At 37.1% G+C, this 24,421-nt stretch overlaps 1 protein-coding gene across 1 annotated transcript in view; it reads right to left on the reverse strand.

The window, feature by feature from the left end:
- The window catches only part of TOX (thymocyte selection associated high mobility group box), a 271,635-nt gene that overhangs the window by 23,106 nt on the left and 224,108 nt on the right, over positions 1 to 24,421 (reverse strand). The window contains exons 4-5 of the mRNA XM_087825391.1: positions 19,908 to 20,189; positions 10,290 to 10,520 (exon numbers count right to left, since the gene is read on the reverse strand). Coding sequence (XP_087681517.1) covers positions 10,290 to 10,520; positions 19,908 to 20,189 — 513 coding nt within the window. The remainder of the gene's footprint in view (positions 1 to 10,289; positions 10,521 to 19,907; positions 20,190 to 24,421) is intronic.

The raw sequence follows: 24,421 nt of genomic DNA on the forward strand, positions 1-24,421 counted from the left end.
GTCGAAAATGAAAGATTAGCAAAGTGAACACACATGCTTGTCTGCTACCATTATGTCAATTCCTTCAAGCTTTGAGAGCCCTTTTTTTTTTTTTACAATCTTTTGAAATAATCCTTAAAGAACAAAATATTTTTCATCATTTACTGTGTAAATAGAAGTGTATTTTTATCAACAACTGTTTTAAATTTCCCACATCTTGCATTTTACAGCAGGGAAGGAGGCTTGGCTAATATTTTGTAATGCTGAGCTCCAAAAACAGACACAGATTAAGTACTAAAAAGTGGCTTTGGAATTAGTCAGAGGAGTTAAATATAAATTATGTCTAAAGACCAAATATCTGCCAAAGTCGGCAGCAGAGGTCAATTTATGGTTTTTAATGCCGAAGGTGGGTATGCTGAGCTTAGTCCCCAACTGTGAAATTCAAGATGAGAGAAATATTATTTACTCATGAATATTTTAATTAAAGCAGAACATTTTACTTAAGGTAAACAAATGACTGACCTTGTCAACAGAGTTATAGACCCTATGAAATAAATGTGCTACTCCTTTGTTTCTTTTAGGGAGATCTTCTGCCTAGACTTTTATTCTTGGCATTTTGATGTAATGAAAGGAAATTTTAATAAGGTAATTAAGAATTCATACAATATTACCATATAATCATTGTGCCATCTTTACTAAATATGAGACTCAAAAGGCTTAAAGTTTGTTTGTTTTTTAAATAATAAAACTGACAAACCCTTTGGTTTAAGTATGAGAGTATTCTAAATTTACTGAGCTAATTATTGGAAGTCAAATTCAGATTCTGTTTTGGAAATTCGCACATGGAAACAAATAACGCTAGGGTACAGCAAATGCCTTTGAATAATATGACCCATGGTATATGACAGGCCTCGCTTTAGCCACAATTAGAAACACAAAACTCTTCTGCTTTTTATTGATTTCTTTTTACCTTGAGAGAGAGAGATTGCTGTTTCTTGTCTTTTCTTCGACCATCTTCTCCAAGACACAATTTATAATGAATGAGCTTAAATGGACAATGTTTATATATACTTTAAATACCTTAAACATATTTCTAGAGGATTTCCCTTCCACACAGATAGAAATCCTATTCAAGACTTTAAAACAAATATTTAGTAAATACCGTATACCTTTGATGGTAGCATGAATTTGTATGCTTGAAGCACTTATATCATGTTTTTATTAATATCCTACTCCAACTGACCCCTCAGGCAGCTAACTGGGGCTTGCTTAACTTCCAAAGGCAAGTATAACACTAGTCCATAGGGTTGCCGAAACATCATTTTCTTAGTAGCAGCAGATAAGACAGTGTTGCCAGATGGCCTGATTATAGCATCTACCATCTTTCTTGCATTTGGTTTCTACTGAAACAGCGACAGTGTGACTAAGGTGCTATCCCTTGGTTGGGCTCCCAGTAATCAATATTGCACAAAGTGTTAACTTGCCTGAAATTTGTTGATTAACGACCACAGGAGAAAGGTGGCTAACAGTATATTTCAGGCTACATATGTGCCCCCTGATTTCATGTGGGGATCGATGTTGGTATGGGGTGCCTGACTAGCATTCAGAGTGCCCTGTTTTCTACAAATGGCTCCCTATTGGTTACTGATGATTGGCTATGTGGGATGATGGCACACGTGCCTAAATACCACTTTAGAGAAGAGTCAACTCATCACATCACATTACGGGGATTGATGGATCCACTCTTTCCTGAATAGCCGAGGATGTTCACAGGGAGGATTCAAAGGGCAGTCTTTTCTGGAGGTATATTTCTGTCATTGTGTAGCCCAGATCGGAATTAAAATCTGAGTCAAGTTTCCTCAACAGTAGTTTGGAACTTCTGTCTTTGAGAACTACCGATGGTTCCAGTATTATACACCTGCATGCCTTTCCGACGCACCCTTCTAACATTTTACAAGGGTGCTTTTTCAATTCTATATTTGCTGGAAATGTCTGAGGAAAGACCTCAAATGCATGAGAGAATGATAAAGGTGTGTACACATTCAACACATAGATGAAATGGGGAAATTCTTACTTTAGAGCAGATACTTAAAAAACCTCAAAAAGGTTTCAAAGCTTCTGCTCATGGATGGAGAAAGCCTACCGACGGGAACCAACCATCGCGCTGACTGCCTCTGGCAATGAACAGTCCACTGCAGTGATCAAACCTTCTAACCTAGGAGGATGGGTCTGATTAAAGTCAAAGTTAAGTTTGGGAAAAAAATGGTCTCCCTCACTCAGGGAAAGACAAATATTTTAAAGATATGTGATTCATACAGTAAATATTAGTACTCAGTTGAGCTACAAAATGGCTTCCAAATGGTCTACAGCTGTTTGAAATAAAGTGCAAAGTTGGCCAGATGGGGATTTAAAAATCATAATACATCATTTATCATTTTCCCCAGCTCATCCAAACACTTTCGAATCCATCCTGCCCTAACTTAGTTATATGCTGCGGTTTGTTATTCTAAGAAAGCTACCATATCCTATCTAAGGATTGCATCTCAGTGGTTAAACTAAAACATATATAATGTCTAAACTAAAACATACGTAGATAGACATCAAATAGCAATTCTACAGAATCCATATCCTGTTCATGTAATCTAGTGATTCACTGAATCATTTTTGAAATGCTCTAAATACCAGCAGTACACATGTTTTTACAGGCTAATTATCCCTAATTGAAATCAGCAGTTCAATATCAGTGACTATAATATACGCAAATAGAAAAAAAATTCTAATACAATCTGTCATTTTACTTTTTACTTTCTGCTCTTTTCCCAAACAATCCATCCAACTCATACAAAAAAGCAAACTCTTATAAATACCATTTAATTCCTTCTTCCTTCCTTCTTTTCTGCTCAGGTTCTTAGCTAATCTCTAGTCATAGTTTATTTAAACTAAGCCTTTATAATAATAATAAGAAAAAAATATATAATTCTTCCAATTTTGTATTCTTTTCAAACACTATAAAAAATCAAAAGGCATTTTTTTTGGATATTGACTTCAAATGCAGTTTTCTTACCCCACGACAAGTTCATATTTATAGAAAATGCTCAGAAATACAGTTATGTATTAGAACTAACAATTTAACCACAATTCCCTGCCATATCCTTTAGAAATTAATGTTTGTAGCTTCTTTCAATGCTGTTATTATTTAGGACAGTTAGAGAAAGTACATCTGTATTTTATATAGAACTCAGACCTCAAATGCAGTTAAATTTCCATCTCGTGTAACTTGCTCAGCATTTTCTTAAGCATTCCAGAACTCAAAGAACTTTAAAAAGCAGTATTCAGGGAACTGAAAATATTATACAATGTGAGAAAAGTCTAGCTATTGATTCTTTTTGGGAACATCTGAATCCACCTAAAAGGCCTACATAATAATGGTGTGACCTGTTTCTGGAATGGTAGGTATCAGAAGGAAGCTCCTTTTCTGGGAAAAAAAAGAAAAGAAAAAAAAAAAAGGGGCTACAAAATATATTTGTTCATTTATTCAATGAGAATGACTGGGGCAAATATGATGTTGTTCAATTACATTTAACAGTACATTGAGTGTCTAATATGTGCCTGCTGTAGTGTGAGGCACTGAATCTATAGATTGAAAAATGGCATTAAAAATATGCCATTATTATGTGCATTTTTTGTGTTAAGCATGTTATAATTTAATTCTTTCAACAAGAATGTTTCAATGGTATTTATAATCCCCATTTCACAAATAAGAAAACAGGCTAGAATGGGTAGTCATTTTACCCAATACCTTACAGCAAGCATGGCAGACCCATGGTGTGAATCAAATTGATCTGGTACAAAATTCTACTTTTGTTTACTCAGTGGCTCCTCCTAGTGGCGAGACAACTCCCTTGATGCCTCTCTCAGACACAGCTGCAGGGGCCTGATTTCTTTTCTACAGTGGAAGTCCTAGCGCACAGAGCAGTTCTTGGTACATAGTAGGTGCTCAGGAATTATTTATGATTGAGCCTATAGTCCCTAGTCTCAGCCTTTTTTTTCCTTCTGTGAGTAATTATCAGCATAATAAGTCCTGGTAAAAAAGTACTAAACTGCATCTTCCACATCAATGGAAATAGAGGATTTGATACACAGATATACAGCCCACCCACCCCAAACATTTTTACCAATAGTACGTAAATTGAATGAGTATTTTGTTCAATTTTTCTCCCTACCAACGTCATGGAAACTTTCAAGTGAAATGTCTGCTCCCTGTAAATGAGCATAGGGTATTTCTCTATGTGCACATGTATGTTTATGCGGCATGCAATAATCCCACTTATGTACCAACCATTATATGGGCACATACATACCTGCATCTTAGAAGTAAAATATGCTCACCATTTCATGTAATTTTAATCGCTCAGTTTCAAATTTTTATGAATATGAACTTTTCTTACATTCTACAGTTTATAAAATGAACAATTGTTTCATGTGTCCTTTATTCCTAGTTTTTAAAAAAATTGGGGAAAATGCATAATGTTTATAAGGAAATGGCCAAGGTAAACAGGTGTGAATGTTATATAGTGCAACAGGATTTTAGTTAACCTAAAGTATTGTTGACATCAAATCCAAATTTTACCCTAAGATAAGGGGGGGAAAAAGAAAACCCCGGCAGCACTTAAGGAGTGGGTGTTTGAGCACCAATGAGGAGTAAATGATTTGATTCCGTGGGCTCGGCGGATTTGTCAGCTGCCTCATAAGTATAATTCTGGCTCTTCATATCCCTGCTGCTTCTAATTTAGCAGGACAGGCTCATAATTGAAGCAAATTAACTATTTACACTTGCCACTTGCACCAGGGGAAGGGGACAGAGCAGCGGGAAAGAATGAGCGGGAAATTACATTCTTCCACTTGTGTCAGATCTCCCCTTATATAAACACATTAACAGTAATTTCATGAGGCGTCAAACATAGGAATAAATACTGAGGGGTAAAATAATGAGGTGTTGCTATTGAGCCGAACTGCTACAGCGAATATCCTTGGATATGAATTATGCATCCTGAAAGAAGGCATATGTTACAGTATTCAGACAGTTCCCTGCAAGCGCTCTCTGCTCATTAGGCCTGGATCTCAAGGTAAATCCGCTCCCCTCTTCCATCCACGGCATCACTAGCATTTACAAAAATACACTCCCTGGGCCCCGTGGGCTGTGGTTTCTCTCCTGACTACATCAAACTCCAAACAGGCCTTCCACTCCGTTTTTAGCCTAACAGCATGTTTATTTAGTTCTTTGGCTGGAGCTTTAAAGCCATTTAATGTAATGTAAACAAGAACATTTTGTTTGTAATTTGCTAAACGTATTACAGCCCGACTGTGTCTCCAATTAGGAACTTAAGGTTCATTTAGCCATTTACATCTGGTTCTGATTTAAGGTGACTTTCCTTTTCCACTTAAGAGCTGACTTTCCCTGGCTAAAAAAGGACCCAAGAACCCTTTAGAGCTCTTTGGACCAACCCCTTTCTGCTTCGAAGCTGGACAGACCCTTTGCGTTTAGAAGGGCTTGAGTTGTCCTCTGTTGTCGCTGTGGACCCAGATCCTAGGCCTCGAGGACTAGAATCAGAGAATCCAGAGATAATGGAGATAAACAGGAAATTTAGCTGGAACCTCATAAAAAAGACGTTGAGGATCGCTGAAACTCCCAGGAGGACTAATACAAAGGGCGTGATGTTGTTACATTATTAATTTTCTCCCTCTGTAGTTGCAGGCAGTGAGAGACGAGCAGCAAAGACCAACATCACAGCGCTACTTATATTTTATTTCCCGTTCTCCATCTGTTGCCTTTTAAACAACTTAGTATGCTTCTGAAATGGGCTCTCCATTGTCTTACGATTCATTAGCATTTAAAACCTCGGGTTGGGATCCCAGACACACTTCTGCTCCCACTGCACATTCAGCCCATCTTCCAGGGTGTGAGGCTGCTCAGTGGCTTGGGCAGGGATGAGTCACGAGGGAGGTTGTGTGCTCCTGGAGGATTTTTATCGCTTCTTTCAGCTTTCCTTTGATTTTTCTTCTTTGAGAGATTTTTCACAGAAGCCAAAGTCCGTATAGTTTCTCACTCACCATAGAGTCTGAAAAGAAAGATCTGCCCTCTGCCGTGGCTTCTGAATCCCGCCTACACTCCACAGCGAGGAAGCATGTGATGTAAACACACAGCAGCCCTGTTAGTCATGTTCCCTCCGGCTGGGAAGGAAACATTCACTTGTTATCTCACTAATAGCTGTTTTTCCTTAAATATTGTCATTTTCTGAGCCCCTAATAAGTCATCAATAATTTTGTCCATTTTTCCCAGTTTGTGTTTATCTTTGTGGCTGTCCCTAATTGTGGGCTATTATGACAATGGGATTTTTGAACAATTGTGGCTCGTGAAATCCTAGCCTTCTACTTGAACCAGCTGCCTACACAATGCCAGTCGCATCACATGGGGCTGTTCTGTAACATGCACATTTGTCCTAAATTTTGAAGTTTAATGGCCTGCCTCTCATCTGCTCTAGCAACATTCCTTTAAAACTGCATAGCAGTATGTGTGTTCCCCAATTTGAATCTTAAATGAGAGTAAAGTACAATTAATTTAAGTCTGAAACAGAGATACTACATTATGTTGGCACAATGAGTCAACATAAAGGGAAAGAACAGGTGGTAATACACCATAATAACACTTTTGGATATTTTGCTGGAATTCTCTTGATGCTCAAATGTACATTCTAGGAGGGCATGTTCGCTTTGCTGGCAACTCTTGCAAACTGTTAGAGAAGGGCTGCCATGTAGCAGCAGAGCAGTGGCTCGTCAAGGCAATATGCTCCCTTTTGTAAGCACAGCATCTCATTTCATTTATTGGACCATCTCTCTGCTTGTCCCTGGGATGGGCCTGCATTCATAAACCATACTTTTTTTAAACCACTGGATTTTGATCATGAAATTGCTTTATAATACCCAATGAGTTATATAGGGTCAACTATTATTTAATTTCATCCTTTACTTATAAAACGAATTCTCCAAAAAACCCTCAACTGTTTCCACTGAGAACCCAAAATTACTTATTAAATTTGAAATAAAATTCAGAAGACAAAGAGAAAACCATTTTGTCATTGTGTGTATACAATTAAAAAGGCTCAGCTCATAATTGTGACCACACCTCTATTAGAAAGTCTCAAATTTGAACAGCAGAATGGAGGGCTGAGAGTAATTTCCCTTTTAAAAAAATTGATTTGAGAGAGAAAGGAAGAGAGAGAGATAGAGATAGAAACATTGATGAGAGAGAAACATCAACATGGGTTGGCTGCCTCCTGCACACCCCCCACCTGGGACCGAGCCTGCAACCTGGGTATGAGCCCTGACCAGGAACTGAACGAGTGACCTCTTGGTGCATGGGTTGATGGTCAACCACTGAGCAACACCGGCCAGGCAGGAGTAATTTCCCTTTTAATATGATAGTCAAGAATAGTAACTCATGTTCTTTGGGTCTGTAAATACCTCATATCAAGCGATTTTCGACCGGTGTGCCCCAAGAGGCAAACGGGTGTGCTGCAAGAATTTTTAAAACATGCAACACCTTAGGATTCAGTCGGGGGCACTGACCACTCTCCTTTAGATTGTCAAGTAAAAAAGGGACAGCTGACACAACAATAGCCGTTTGGTATGAATGAATCAAAATTATATCTTTTTTTTTTTTTTGTCAGATTGTCCTGCAGAATTTTAGTAATTAGTTTATGTGTGCCATGAGATGAAAAAGGTTGATAATTGCTGCCTTGTATGGTTAGATAAAAAGAAAGTAAAATGTTATCTTAATGTTCCCCTCTTGCTATAATAAAAATACCAGGCCCTGTTGTAATAGAATTAGTAGTTAAACCCTACATATTTATATTTGCTGCCTGAGGAACTACCTAACTCTCATCATAAGAACATAAATCCTTAAAGGTCTAACCACTATGCTGTACACCTGAAACTAATATAATATTGAATGACAACTGTAATTGAAAAATAAAAAAAAAAGAACATTATTCTTTTCCACCAGAAACATGGATACAAGTACTGGCTTTTCATATTGCTAGTGTGAAGGACCAATCATGAGTTAGGGAAGGCCTTTATAGACCTCCCTCTGCCTTTTAAAACCACTGGTCTTCTGGTGAAGTTCCTCTAGTGAAGGTAAGAAATAATTAGGAAAACATACCTGGGGTCAGAAGGACAGATAAGGAACAGTCAGATGGCTGATAGCACAGGCAACTGATGTTTCTTGAAATACGACTTTGACAAAGTAGAAGCTAAGGGAGCACCGATGAGCCTTGAAAAAGCACTCTCTGCTCAGTTGCTGAGTCAGGGGTGGGGGAAGAGAGGCTCAGTCTCAGAGGGGGAAGCATGTATGTCATCTGATGAACTGGAGCTGCTGCACATAATCCTTAGGGAAGGCAATCACTTTCTGCATGTCTCCTATCGGAAATTTTATCTCACAGAACAAGAATTGATAGCACTGAAGCCTGGTGCCTATCCAAGAATACACACAGGGGTTATCAAAGCAGAGAGAAAGGTATGTCCTGGAGTGTGGCATCATGGGTGGTGCAGGGAGACATTATGATCACAAAATCCAGAGAACAAAGGTGGGGTTGGGATTCCTGGCCCATGTGCACTGTTTCTCATTTACGATGTTCTAGTGGGTGGAGGAATGAAGTCACTGCACAGTTTCACCGTGGAAGGCCAATATCAATTGGGAGTCACACCTCAGCTCTGGGACTGTGAGAGCAAATTGATCTGAGTTAGGATAGAAACCAGTTCTAAAATCCTGAAACAGCTATATTAGGTTTTTGATAGAATCACAAAACACAGTGTCAACTACTCTCTTACTAGTGAAATGGGTATTTTAATTGAGCATGCAGAGAAGGCTTCAGGGGCGTGTTTTCCATCTTAGCAAAAGATGATAGCCCTAGGAAGCCATTCTCCAGGGCTGGAAATCCTGAGAAGGGCAAAAGAAAATATATAGAGCTTTCCAATATATAGAGCTTTTAAAAACAGCTTTAGCTTATAGCAAAAGCGGGTTGGAGAAAAGTGGGGAGGTAGGTTCTATGTTTCCTTAGTAACTGGTTTTACCATTACAACTGTAATTGATTTTAAAGAGTTTGTTAGAAAATAATTGTAAGTTGAGTGATAAGTTCTAGTCACAGTAATTCTTTGTACCAACCATATAACCTTGGACAAATGATTCAACAGGATAGGAACTCTGTCTTGTTCTCTGCTATATCCCCAGTATCTAGAACAGTGCCTTCAGCACATAGTAAATGCACAACAAATATTTGCTGAATAAATAAGTGAAAGAATTTAACTATCTGGCCACATTTCCTAATCTGCAAAATTTGTATTAAGGTATGTACAAGTACTGAGCAGAACAAATGAGATAGATCATGCGATAGTGTTCTTAAAAGTATAAAACACTATATACACCATAAATGTTGATATGTATTCACAATATATAGGTACTTCTGGATGTATACAGGTTTGAGATTTTCTGTTTTTTTACATACTTCCCTGGACCTGATGAAGAAAGGTAAATGTCTCTATCAAGAATCAAATAGGAACTAATACATCGTTAATGCAGTTCAGTAGTCTGTAACAGCTAAAGCTGCATCACATAATCCTTTCAATAACTATACTTTAATGATAATGCTTATCTAATTTTTTCTTTGTGACAATGAAATTCTAGATGGGTTCCTCAGTCACATCATGGCAATCCACAAGAGCAGAAAATAAGCAGACATCTGGTCCCATTTGACACAGCATAGAACTATGGTGTATGTGGGATATTCAACACTCCTTGGTAGTCTTAGGAATGGCTAAGGGTAGAAACCCTTAAACCTGAGCTTCATTTAGCAAAGAGCAAAGGGAGTTTTGGTGACAAAAGAGTTAATAGTAAGTGCTGAAGAGATGTGTGGACAGTTTTCAAAATACTTTTAATATTTTTTTAGTCTTTATGATCACATTGGCAATATTAAGGAATGATGTAATTCTGGCTGGGATGTGTAAAAGTCCTTCCAAAAGTAACTCCACTATGTAAACTTTGAAACAAAGGACTAACATGCGATTTATAGAGGAGCAACAAAGGAGAAAGAAATCCTGCAAAAGGAAAAGACTCCTCAAGCCTCATTCTGATGGGCCACATTCTCAGCCTTAGTTCTAGCAGCTCAAGAACCTGCCCAACGTCCTCAGAAGCCATTTCTTTGGGTTGCATACACTTTCTCAAATCATGGCGAGTCCCTCTCCGTTTTCCATCTTACCTGTTTTTGCTCTTCTCCTAAGCCATCCCACATCGAAGCCACAATCTTAGAGACTTCACCGAAGGTAGCATTTGGATTTTGGCCCTTGATGGCAGCCTGAGTGTCACGAAAGAACAACGCATAGGCAGACACAGGCTTCTGGGGCTCATTAGGGTCCTTCTTCTTTTTCTTTTTGGGGGTTTTTGGTTTCTTCCCCATGTCAGAGGCAGGTCGCTTCTCTCCGCCATTGATCTGAAATAAAAATAAAATTTCAATTGTAGAGGAACTAAGACAATTTGGAGATGAGTCATATTGTCGCTCTGCTTTGAGACTCACACAGACATACTCATCCGTACACATCACACAAACACAGCCATTCCAAAGAGACACTTCACTTTGTTGTTGCTGTGTTTCGGATAAAATGTCTTATTTCCAGTAGTTTTCATGTTTATCCCTCTGCTGCCTAATTTATGTAGCCTAATATTATTGATTCTTTTAATAATATTATTATAGTATTAAATATTATCCTTAACTCTCTTAACATTTTCTTATTCAGGAACCTTAATGATGAGTTGCATTGTAACTAGGGAAGGTGCAAATTCCTCTTGTGGTAACCCTACTGTATGAACAACTTAACTTGTTTTCTTCTGAGTTTATCTGTTTCTTCCTAATTATGACTTTTAAACCATGGTGGGCAACATGCCCAATAAATAAAACTGAATGGCTTTTGATGTTGCACTTAGGTCTACAGAATTGATGCTTATGGTTTAGAGAATGGCATGGTCTGGACCACAGGTCAGTGATGTCCATCGGAACTTTCTGCAACGAAGGTAAACTTCTACAATCTGCCCAATTCAGTGTGGCAGCCACTAGCCACATGTAAATAATGAGCATTTGAAATGGCAGCTAACATGGATAAGACAAAATTTATAATTTTATTTAATTTTAATTGCTTTAAATTTAAATGGCTACATGTGGCTAGTGGCTACCATTCTGGTCAATAAAACATTGGAAATTAGATTCTAAAATCTTGAATCTAATATTTCTAGAACAACTTTATACTCAATTTGAGTATAAATATATAGATAATTTTAATTGTTATTCTGATATAAGTGGAAAAAATACACAATGTATTTAAAACATAGGCATTTGAATATTAACTTTGATCTGAACTAATTATATGTGATGCCACTTTATCCATCTCTATAGAATGAGAGATTTTGGCTAGGATTTCTTTCTAGGTCTAAAATTATATGAATCTACATGATTATCAAGTAGTGCTGTTTCTGCAGGAATCCTCTTTCCACATCCCTCTCCCACCTACGTAAAGGTCCATGAACACTGTCTCCTGATGGAGTTGCTACTATCATGGGAGATTCTGCACCCTCACCTTCTATTGTTACTGCTGTTGCCTTTTCTTCTCTGCAAACATAATGTAATATATAGTTTACTCAGATAAATCTCTAGGCAAGGTAATTTGTGTAAAATAACTGCCACCATTGAAGAGGTACCATGACATCCTGATAGGCCAGTAGATATGACGTCAGAGGATCTACGCTAATGCTCTTCTTTACTATTTTTAGCTGTGCAGTCTTGGTCAAGTTATATAAGTTCTCTGGGCCCCTATTTCTTCTACTGCAAACCAGGTGCAGGACCATTTTGTGAGATGGTATATATATTATATGATCTTTAAAACTTTAAAATGATATTCAAATGTTAATTATGACATGGTAGAAACTTCAAAAAAATTCACTAAATGAATGGAAAGAAATGACCTTAAAACTAATTTGTGATGCCATATGGTCACAGTTTAAAAGATATGTCCAAGAATCAAAAACAAAAACAAAAAAGGCTGGAAAAAAACTAAGTGAATATTTGTCTTTAATGAGAGAGATATTTAAAAGATGATCATTTTTAAGTTGTCTACTGAAGTAAATCAACGTTCCCATGGAGACAGGATGCTCTGAACCGAGCTGAGAAGTTAACATAGATTAACACTAGAAGATAACTTCCCAGGATGGCCCTGAGAGGTAAGCCTGTGAAATGGTTGGTCCCATGCAAATCTGTCAGAAGACTAGCATCTTGAGACTGAATTGATACTGGGACAACTGGTGTGATAACTCTAAACTAAACATGTAGGCAAATATGACCTATAACAATGATTCTCAAATACGACTACACATTAGAATCATCTGGGAAACTTTTAAATAATACCCTGATGCCCAGGCTGACTTCACACTGATTAAATCAGAATGCCTAGGAGTAGGTGGCACTTAACTCTACTTCTCCAACTGGCATTTAAATGCTTAAGAGACAAACCAAACAGGCTAACTTCCCCTTTGCCCCAAGGATACATATAGGCATCTTTCTTCTCTCACAGCCACCTCCTCAACGTGGTTGTCTTTGCTGGCTGTACTCAGCCTCTGCAACTCGCTTCAACGTGCCTTCCCATCACTAAGCTCTCAATAAGGTCACAAAGGGCCACATTGCTAAATCCAATGGACTTTTTAGTCTTCCCCTGACTTAATTTCTCAGTGTGAGCACCTTCTCTTCCAAGGGTTCCATTTCCCTTCACAGCATATATCAAACTTGTAATTATACAATAATTTGTGTAGTTAGATCTTTTCCTGTTCCATAGTGTAAGCATCGTGAGGGCAGGCCCACGTCTGGTTTTACTCACTAGCACTTATTTTATTTCCTGACACACACTAAGTGCTTAACATTTGTTCTATTGTAATTAAAATAATAACAAAATAATAATATAATTCACAGAATGCATAAATCAAAGCACAAATTGTTTCGAGCCTCACTAATTTACTTGAGTATGACAGTATGTGGGAAGACGGAAAACATGGATAGATTTTTAAAAAGTATTTGACATGTTAATAGTAATTTCTTCGGGTTATGAGGCTGATTCTTTATGATTTTCTTCTTTATATTTTTTATAATTTCCAAATTTTGTAAACAACCATTCCTATATTGATAACAATAGAATATCTATTAAGAAGAAAAATAAAGAGAAGTCAAGAAAGTCCACAATGAAGAAAATTAAAAATGGAGTGATCCTGATATTGGAGGTCATATTTCATGAAGGAATGGGAATATTTAGAAATAGGAAATAAAATGTAGAGAAATGACTGTTTACCCATATGGAATATTACCTGGACTTGTTACAAAATTAATGATTGGACACAATGAAATCTCCATGATTGCAGATTATATTATTTTTGGAAAATAATCTAAAGTCAATCATAGAGATAAATTTCCTATGATTCGATGTAGATGTTCTTATTAAAATATTTCCCCAAATTATTTAATAGTTTCTCTCTTCCATTGTCCAAAACTGTGTTTGAGCTGCAGATCTCTATGCTCCTTTCCTTTTTAAATTGGCATTTGAACAGTGTGGTGTAAGTTTTAGGTCTCCTGGATGTGATGCCTGGCTGTAACAGAAAGGACATATTTGACAACATGGCCCTACATTCTAGGGATGATATGAGGAAGCAGGAACCTGTTACTGCCAGGAAGAAGCTCTAAGTAGCAAGTGTATGAAAACCACAACTTATCATTGAGAGATAATGCATAGCAACCCTATAATGTAGGAAACTAAACAATCCATGCAACCAATTAATTCGGTCCCTTGTCTGGAGGCTTTCCCTATGTTTCTGGCCTGTGTAGGTTTCAGCCAGACGCAGTCTTGCTCAGTCTGAGAGTTTCATTTAGTGGAAGCAAGCATTTCATGAAAATGTGACTGCCTCCATATTTTCAAGGCTCAGGAGTTACCATTTTTGCATTACGGAGCCTCACCCTGGAGCTTCAACTGCAGTTCTGATTGAGTACCCGAGAGGCACTAAGCTGTGAAGCTGGGGTGTCATCCTTGTCATGGCCAGACTACCAGCTAGCCAGAACATGACATTGCTTTGTTCCTTGCCGTGCCTGAAAGCAAGAGCATATTGATATTCTTTCCTTTGAAACACTCCTGTGAACCTCAGTTTGAATGATCTGCCACCTAAGAAAACTGACACCTGAGAGGACCGACCTAAAGAATACACATAAAATACTAATTTCTCAAGATCCACTGTTTTTCTTTCCTAACTGAACTAGATCACTAAAACTATATTCTTAGATTGTAATATTCTCACCACTTACAGAATTTCCCTCATAGAAATGAAATGTGATCTAAGACAATACCTTGACTTTCATCAAAGGCTGATATAAGAGGAAAAAACAAAAACTATGTATGAAAGATCTCTAGTTTTTAAAACATAAAATGTTCTTTGAAGGGACTCAATTATTTTATTGCTCAGTGTTCTTTGGGTAAAGACTTACTGGGTTTGTGCACTCTGCTTTCACTTTAGGATGAACTATAATGGAATGGAAACCCCCTGCTATGATTGGGTGTCTAATGTATTCAAGTGCAGAGGCTGTGCCATGAAGGGTAAGACTGTCTTCCACTTGACCACTGGACGTTACTTCCTGATCTGTGGGGGTCTTGTTTTTATTTTGCGGTTTTCTTTTGTTTGGGAGAATACAGGAGCGAGCTGCTGTTTTAGGTTCTGTACAGTGAACTTAGAATGTGTAAGGCCTACTTTCTGGAGATAACTCCATCACATATTTGAAAAACACATGGTCATTGTTCATATGCAAAGCCTCCTGGAAGAAAGAAATGTAGCTGTAATTTGGATCCACTTACATGCCAATAACGGATTGCAGAATGAAAGATACCTGGCTTTTTTGACCACTATTTGGCATGAACACAATGATGATGAAGATGATTATGGCAGAAAAATTAGCTAAATGGATTTGTAATATGTCCCTGGACCTTAATTTTGAGTGTTGTCTGGATCCTGAATTCTTACATAGATGGATGAAAGTATATAATTTTATGTCCTAATTTTCTAAGGGGCCTGGCTTCTAAAGACCAGAGTAGCACTGTCTCATAGAATTTTCTGGAAAGATGGAAATGTTCTCTGCACTGTCTGAAAGGGTAGCCACTAGCCACATGTGGATATAGAGCACATTTGGCTGGTGCAGCAGATGCACTAATTTTTTTATTTATTTAATTTTAATTAGTTAGATTTAAATGTACACAGGCATACATGACTTGTGGCTACTGTGTTGGACAGTATGGCATTGTGTACTGGGCATTGTTTTAGAGTACAATATTTATAAAGCTACTAAGGTAGCTTTAACTCTCAAGAGCGGAGAGTTAAATTTAATTCCAACATCATAATCTTTATAATTGAGGAAAAAAACATGAAATGCAAACGTATAAACTCCCCACGATGACAAGCACATTGAAAGTAAGGACCAAGTCCCATGAATCTTTCCATCCTCACAGCATCACTATGGTCATACATGCGCTGGACCATCACACATTTCTACTCCTTTACTCTATAGCACCGGGCAAAGGCTTAGAATTACAAAGTGAAGGACACATAAAAGTTTTATGAACATCATAGCAACTAAGAACATGGCTGGGTTGAGGCTCTAACTCTAATCCTGATCACCCACAGACTTATTTCACAATTAAAGCATAGATAAGTAAATGAACACATATACCAATACATAAAAATATTACTCTCACATAAACTTTACACAGATACCTGTGCTTTGGGTAACTTACTTGTAGACATAGATTTACTTCTAAAACCCATAGAGGTTCCTTAGGTTTCTGGGAATCCACCTCCTCTTATGTCTTACTGCTTAATTATAGTGATGTATTTAACTTATTTATCACAAGAAAACAATAATTTTTCACTTTAAAAAAGCACGTGTTAATGGTGTTGCTTAGATAATACTTCCTAAGAATACAGAGTACGGGAGTTAAGGCTCTCAAGAAAAGAGAATCACTGCTATTGAAATGTCCCCGGAGAAGTTAGAAACGTCTATAAGCATATTTAAAATAAACTGCGGCAGTCCCACAGCCTGTAATGGAGCTGGGAGAGCTGTTTAATGCATACTATCTTGCAGTAATCGCTGTAGTTTAAAATAGATTTTAATCAAGCACCATCTGCATAATAGGCTGAACAAACAACATAGAACTCCACTTATAACTCTTATCATAGAAAGTAAATATTATAAAATCTTCACCATAGAAACAGGGCATATCATAGGACTTTCTGTGATGGTGCTGTTTCTGTCAGTGAAACATTTTGTTACTTAAATCCATTCTCTCTCTCTCTTTTTTTCCCTAAACTATGTCATCTAAAATCCCCTTATGAGAATAATTTCAAATAAGCATGGAAAGTAAGTCATCTAGTTACTGTGAAATCAGCAAGGCTGTAATACTTCTTTCATTTTACAATCCGGTTTATTATTATCATTAATAAAAACAGTACATTCAATGACTCAAAACATCAATTATAGAAAAACGTATATGAGATGCTATACTTTTGAAATGATTCACAAGTGTGGGGCATTGTATTTGTATCATAGCTGATACAACAAATTCATTTTTAAAGATCCTTGATTCTGCCAAACATAGATGATTATTATTTTAGGATGAGTTTAGCAAAGACACTCAGCAATCAAATAAACAGCAAAAGTATAACATTTCCAATATGAAAATGGAAAATTATGAAATGTGCAAAATAAAAACAATCTTAAGGAAGGTAAGAAAGAAAAAAAGAAACATAGGACATATGTGGGACAAATAGAAAACATACTTAAATGGAGAAATAAACCCAAATATTTAATACTTAAGTTAATGTAATGTAAATGAAGTCAGTTTCATTTAAAAGTAAAGATTATCTAACCATATGCTATTTACAAGAGACACATACAAAACTTAAGGGTATTTTAAGCAGAAAAGTTGAAAGTGAAAGGATGGAAAAATATAAATTGTGATTCTTAGCCCATAATTTCCTTAGGGAAAAACTGTGCTAAAAATATACTTGTAATTCCAGAGACTTCGTGTCTTAAAGTGTCTACTGTATTACAAGTGCTGGATTACAGGCTTCGAACCACAAGCTACCCAAGGTTATATGTCTTTGATGTTTTACTGTATGTCTAGTTTATGACTTTGGGCTGTCAACACAGCTCCATAGCAGTCAGAACCATGGGTAGTGTTTATAAGGTGATAATTTATTTTACTAATGTATTTACAATATTTCTCTGTCAAAACAAACTTACTTCATTTAATTGTTCAATTAGATAAACTGGAATTAATATGTAATTGCTTAAGAGAGCATAAAGTGTTAAGAGGGAAGCTTTCAAGGCTTCTTTTTCTGGTGTGAGAGTAAATATTCTTTTTTTAATTCTCTTGTTAGAAATGACTTAAATGATCCTTTTGACTTAACACTATTTCACGTTTAAATGGAACTGTTTCAATACAACACTCCATATAAATCCCGCTTACATATACAGGGGAAAATCCCAGTTTAATCTTTAACTGTGATGAAGAATGCTTGAGCATTTTTGTCAGAGGATTTTTTTAGCCATTTAATGAATATAATACATGGATAAAGAAGATTTTGCATTAGAATGAAGGTGGAGAACAGCATGTAGAGTTGAAATGGATGGGTGGGTGTATATTCTTGAGATGGAAAATACACATAAACTAAACATGAACTTGAGAATATTTGTATAGACAAAAAGCTATTTTGATGAGGACATTTTTGAAAAATTCATCGCTAAACCTTCCCACATCACTCATTCAAGAATATGACACTGTAGAATATAGGTTCTACCATATAATGCTACACAATCATTAATAGTGAGCTACAAATCATTTTGAGATGTGGATGTTGAGTGGTTGGATAGGGCACTCACTGGAAAACTCTCATACCAGCGTAGAAGCTCATAAAATACAAATTCATGCCTTAGCAAAATTATAGAAAATGAAATGACAGAATCTGTGAATGTTAATTTCAGGAATTTCTGGTTTCTACTTAGACTTCTACTAATTTAGGTTGAAGAGTATGGAAAATGTTATGTAAGTAAGAATAATCCTGCATAAACTTTACTGTCAGAAGATGCTCCTAATTTTACGTTAATTTTTTGAAATTGTAACAATGAGTACTTAAAAATATATAGTCTGGATGTACAAATAGAGAGAGAAACATCGATGTGAGAGAGAAACATCAGTTGGTTGCCTCCTGTACGTGCCCTGGCCTGGAATTGAATCTGCAACCTTTTGGTGTGTGGGATGACACTCCAACCATCTAAGCCACCTGGCCAGGGCAAGTAGAATATATTTTTCTCCCTGTAGTATAGTATATATCACGTATGTTTAAGAAATCAACTTGAATCATCCATGCATAATCCAATATCTAAATTACTGGCCACAAATTCTTGATATGCATATTCCAGGTCCAGGTACTCGTTGGCTGTTGAATACTGTTAGAATAATACACATTTTCTTAAGAAAATTATGTTAGAGTTTGATAAAGGAGATGGTTGGGAATGTGGGCTCTGGATTGCTTGGTTTGTTTATCAAAGGTGTGCTCACAGGGGTATCACTCACTATCTCCAGGAATTAGCTAGCCCTGGGAGGGGCAGTCTTTCCAAAATTAAGGTTCCCCCCCAAAATGTCAGAGCATTAATAATAAATATTACAGCCTTGTAATATATAAATAATAAATATTACAGCCTTGTATTTGTTATGGGGCTAAATAAATTTATGAGTCACTATTTATCTGGATCTTCAAAAAATTAGTGTATATTAACAATAATATACACTAGATCAGAATCCCACAGTGCTGCCTTTGGTAACATGTTGACAAGTTTCATTTCCCCAAAACAAAATTCTTGCAAAAGTGAAAAGAAATCTGAGGGCTGGCACAAGTGACAATTCATTAGTAATATTTGAAAAAAGAGAAGGAACTAGAAGTACACATGTAAATGGGAGTGTATTTCGTAGTAACTAGGCACAAGAGGCCTTCTCACTCGGACAAATCCGAAAGATGCTCGGCTGAGAAGCAAGAGATAATTTTGGTTTTTGAGTGAGAATGCACTTTGTTTTGGTGAAGTCATTTGAAAAAGATGCCTTGAATACCTTAAAGAATTCTGCAGCTAATTTTTCAATCTAAGGACATTTAAAGACGAATCTTTCTATACAGATAACTTAATGTGACAAAGACAGACAGACAGATAGTCAAACAAACATAGTGGCATGGGGTTAATAATGAACTGCGCAGGCTTTTCCTTTGGAAGGGAGTTATCTAATATCCTTGCCCCTTACTTTCCCCGTCCTCAATATGTAATGATTGGGTCAGATGATCTCAAAGGTTTTATCTAACCATTAATCACACACACACCACATACCCCCCCACCCCGCTGTCATTGTATCCCAGGGATGTCGCCTTCTTAAAATAAAATGGTTAAATTGAAATTAATTTTTTGAATTAGTGGTGAATTCGACTTACTATGAAGATCCTATATTTTGTGGGTGCAACTTACTTTTATGGTTAATGCATGTGTATTTAAGGCTTTATTAGGGACTTAAAAATGTAATTGGACAAAGTGATTCAATTCATTTAGTTTATAACCTCACGCTTCATCAAAAAATACACCCCCCGCCAATGTTTCTTAATTTGGGTGACATAAACTTGCACCCACCACAGGTCAAGGAAGGCACCAAAGAATAGATTTTTAGGCAACAAGCATTTCCTTTAGGGCCTAAAAAGAACCCAGTCGTACCTTAGAGGACTCATCGCCTTCGTCTTCATGTACTGAACTGGATGGGGAAGGGGTTGCAGACTTGCTTCCAGGTGGAGACGGCGAGTTGTGGGGGACACTGCTTGCCCCCATGTTCAGCCCCAGCTGGGCGCTCAGCTGGGACTGGTTGATGGTGGTGAGCTGGCCGTGCTGCATCATCCCCGCCTGCTGCCTGATGTCCGCGGGCTGGGCCCTGGGCCGCATGGCCGCCATCTGCGGGTGGGAGCTGTACTGAGTTCCTTCTGGGTTCCGTATATCTTGCATCTACGAACAAAATGGAGAGGAATAATTTTTCACAAACATGTTTCTGGATAAATTAAAAAAATATTCCTTAGGCTTTAAAAATGCTGTAGGATGTCCTGTGGAACTATACGCTCTTCCATCCCCTCCTTCACCCCTCTCTGCAGAGTAGAGAAATCCTAACAGTATGCATCCCCCTAAAGGTGCTGTCACCAAAAGAATAGAATTTGAGAATTCAATCAACATCGCAGTTTATCACTCAAGAGCTGATTAATTATATTTATAGTCCTCCTTTACTAATGAAACATAAACATATCATTAACAGATATTTATGGTATAAGTTTCAAAATATTGATGCTTATTAGAGTGTCAAAATTATATAATTATTAGTGATTACAGCATTCACAGCAATTCATAAAATCCTTTCTTTATTGTGATTATTTAAGAAAGGTCTGGGAGCCCAGCCTGCATGACTCAGTAGTTGAGCATCGACTTATGATCCAGGAGATCATGGTTGGGTTCCAGGTCAGGGCACATGCCCGGGTTGCGGGCTTGGTCCCCAGTAGGGGGCGTGCAGGAGGCAGCTGGTCAATGACTCATCATTGATGTTTCTATCTCTCTCCCTCTCCCTTCCTCTCTCTGAAACCAATAAAGATATATTTAAAAAAAGAAAAAAAAGAAAAGAAAAAGAAAGATCTTGGAGATAAGAGTGCTGTGGTTCTCAGTTTAATTCTATATAGCTAGTATTGGTTAAAATGATCTACAAACTTCCAGACTCAGAACACTCACAGGTTGGTATTAACCAGTTGATTAACTGACTATTGAAATGATTTGACTGCACAGTCAGATTTGAAAGTGAATCTCTAAAGTTGCGAGGTCACCATATTAATCTATTACACTATCTGGGTCACTGCTTTTTAGCCTTAATGAGACTCACTCTTGTAATCCAGGCAATGCATTTTGTCTCTGCAAGGATTAGAATTAAGAGCATCAGAGGATGAAGCTCTTAACGTGTCTAGAGGTCAAACGTGTTGTATAAGAGTATGGTGGGTTTCACTTAACATTTCTCTGGCATTTTCAAACTTAAAATAATGGGGAATATTTTGTGGTGCTTGTAGAAGCAGCTCAGTTTTTCCCCTCAGGGGCCTTGGGGATTTCATGCAGTTCTTGGTTTATAAAACAAGAGAGAGGGAAAAGAAAAAAAAATGGATAAAAAAAAAATCAGTGAAGAAATATGTGGTCAAAGTTACATTTTGGAACTAAAAAAATAAAATTATGATGTGATCTTTCTCGGTTTCGTTGAAAAACGAATTCGACATGGTGTCGGAATGCCTAGTAATTACCTGCCTGCAAATGTTATCATGACATGGAAATACTGTAAAGGTTAATTAAACGATTTAGTCACAGGTTTATTTATTTTTTTCTTTTTGTAATAAAATAATTTTCTACCAATGCTCTCTAGTCATTTTACCAACCTAGCTCATTCCATCTGAAACTGAAGTTGTGACCGAAGAGATACCTGCCTGTGCTAGGTTTACTGTCCCCACCATGATGCCTCTTACTAGCCAGTGTCACCCCTGTAGGCCTTTCCAGCTCTTCCTCTGTTTCATCTTCAGTCTCACTCCTAGATATTCTAGAATCTGGCTTTTCTTGATGAGGGCTTATAATGGCCCATGGTTTTGTACCTGCTACTTTTCTGGTCCAAATCAACATTTTCCCCCCATAATTTAAACTATATTCCTCCAACCTTCAAAAGTGGCTCATAGTTCTCTTTTTATGAAGGCCCTCCTTAAGTAGTTATTACTATTCAATGATACATGTTAGAGCTTCGGAGACCCTTAGTGACATTTTCTCATCTATAGAAGAGAAATCTTAGGGGGAGGCCTTAGCACTGGCTTGCTGAATGTCTGTAGAATAAATAAGAGTGAATAAAGGCCAGAGAAGTTAAATGACTTCCCCAAGCCACAGAATTGGAGTTAAAATCGACCTCTCTCCGTTCCAGTGTTTGTTACTTCCTACTGTATTAAGCAGCTGATTCAACATTTTATGTATCCCACAGAGAGGGTTATAGTTAACTAAAAATAATCGAAATGCCTTGTCAAATGTTGTCTACCCAGATTGATTGTTTTGATCTAGTCCATTCATGTTGCCTCCACTCATATTTATTAAAATAGTATTTTTTTCTTCTTAGCTGTCCCATAACTTCTATAATCTGACCTTCCATATGAAATAATTCTAGCTCCCACAGATATCCTTAGAGTTGTGTCACTATCAAAGGGTGCCATAAAAATCAGGACTGACTTTTGAAAATACACAGACAAAGCAGTATATACTAAATCTCTGTTCAGGCTTATTCTTTCATGTCCTGAAGGCCTGTTGCATTTTTTCTTAGACTCTATGTCCAAGAATAGCTCTGTCACTGTGAGCAGAGTGGTGGATGCTCACACGGGCACTGTCCTATACAGAGCAGCCCCTCTCTCAGCCCTGCACCAAACAAAGCACACACATGAATGTTCAAACATATATGTTTATAGGAGAACACATTTTCATAGTCCTGTAAATTAAAAATGTTTACTAACAAAAACTTATTTTGACTAAATTATCATTCCAAAAGTATTTAGCAAACTGACATCATTATTTCTCCTTCACATAAATCTCAAGTTACAAAGCATGAACCGTTTGTAATTTATCTGTTTGGAGCTTACTTCCTAATCTCACTCTTTAAGAAATAACATGGTTTTTAACCTGATATTGCGCAGGATGATTTTTAAATTAACTTCTATTTAGTTTCCAGATTTATGACTATAACCAAGAATCTTCAAAAGTCTAAAGCAATCTCACTCTATAGCACCTATCTCTTTCATCATTTTGTAATCTTTTTTATTGTTTTCTCATGTTAATTAGTGTTGTGGGTAGATCTCTAAGTATTCCCACCTTTATACTATTAGTAGAAGGAGCCGAGCATTGCGAAAGAGGGGTAAAGAATCAATTTGGGTAGGAACAGTGAAGTACTCAACAGGGAACCTCTTTTTCAGACTCATCATTAGTTGAAGATATCTTGTCACCAATGGTGTTAGGCCAGTGAAACAGCAGCTTTAACACCAAGTCAAAGAATAATTTTCCTGTTTAGAGGGTTGTGAGCACAAATTAGAGAGCATACTCCTCTCTTAACTCTCAGCTGCACTTAGAAATAGTCATATCTTAACACCCGTGGTGACATTTGTGAATTAGGAGGAGTATTTTCATTTTATCTTGCTTTCATAAGAGTCAGTTTGGTATTAATCACTGCTTAATGGATAACATGGAGAAAATCAAACTGGATGGAATCTGATTATGTACTGACAAATAAGAATAGTTAGCTCATGAAGGTAAGCAAATGTTTTGCTCACTGGCTTCCTTCTAGAAAGATACTGATTGATTACAGATCTTAATGTCAACTATACAACATCAACTTGCAAGATATTATTTCCTATTAGCCTCTAATATTTTTAACTTATTGTGAATAACTCACTTAAGTCGTGCTTAATAGCAACTGCTGTTTTCTCTGATTCTTCATGACTCCTCTGCTGACTTCTTCCTACAACTTCCCACTACCCCTAAATGATTCTCTAATATTTTGTTTCTGACTCACATTTCTTCCACCCAGATAAGATTTATCATGATTTTGTTAATGGGGAATGTTTTATATTAAAATTTACAGTTCTGACCCAAATCCAGGCCTAGCTCTGCAACTGCCCGATACACATCACTACCTGGACATCACCTCTGCTAGAAATATGAACGTTTTCTTTCTTAAAATTATTTTGTACAATGTGTCCAATTTCTGTTGATGACACCTTCATTCTCCATGTCACCTGTACTCGAAATGTTTAGTAATTTTTGATTCTTTCCTTTTCTGTCAAACTCTTGTGAGTTCCATTGAATCTACTCTAAAATATCCCTCCCTTCTGCCCTTCCTTTTATTCCCACACCCCTTTTCATGTATTTCAGGCCTTCATTACCTCTTCGCTTACAATAGTTACTTAACTAAAAAGAACCTCTTCACATCCACCCTGAAGAGTACTGCAAAATTAATCTTCATGAGCTATAGACTCAAAAACTTCCCAATGATATCTGCCTACCAAATTAAGTCTAATCTCTCTGGCATGCCCGTGAAGATCCCAAATAAGCCTTATTGCCTATAACTGTTCTTCACACACTTTATTGTTCAGCCAAACCCAATTAATAGCTATTCTTTACTCATGTCTCTCCCAGTT

This window comes from Miniopterus natalensis, chromosome 16, assembly GCF_054644295.1.
Source record: "Miniopterus natalensis isolate mMinNat1 chromosome 16, mMinNat1.hap1, whole genome shotgun sequence".
NCBI classification, from domain to species: Eukaryota; Metazoa; Chordata; class Mammalia; order Chiroptera; family Miniopteridae; genus Miniopterus; species Miniopterus natalensis.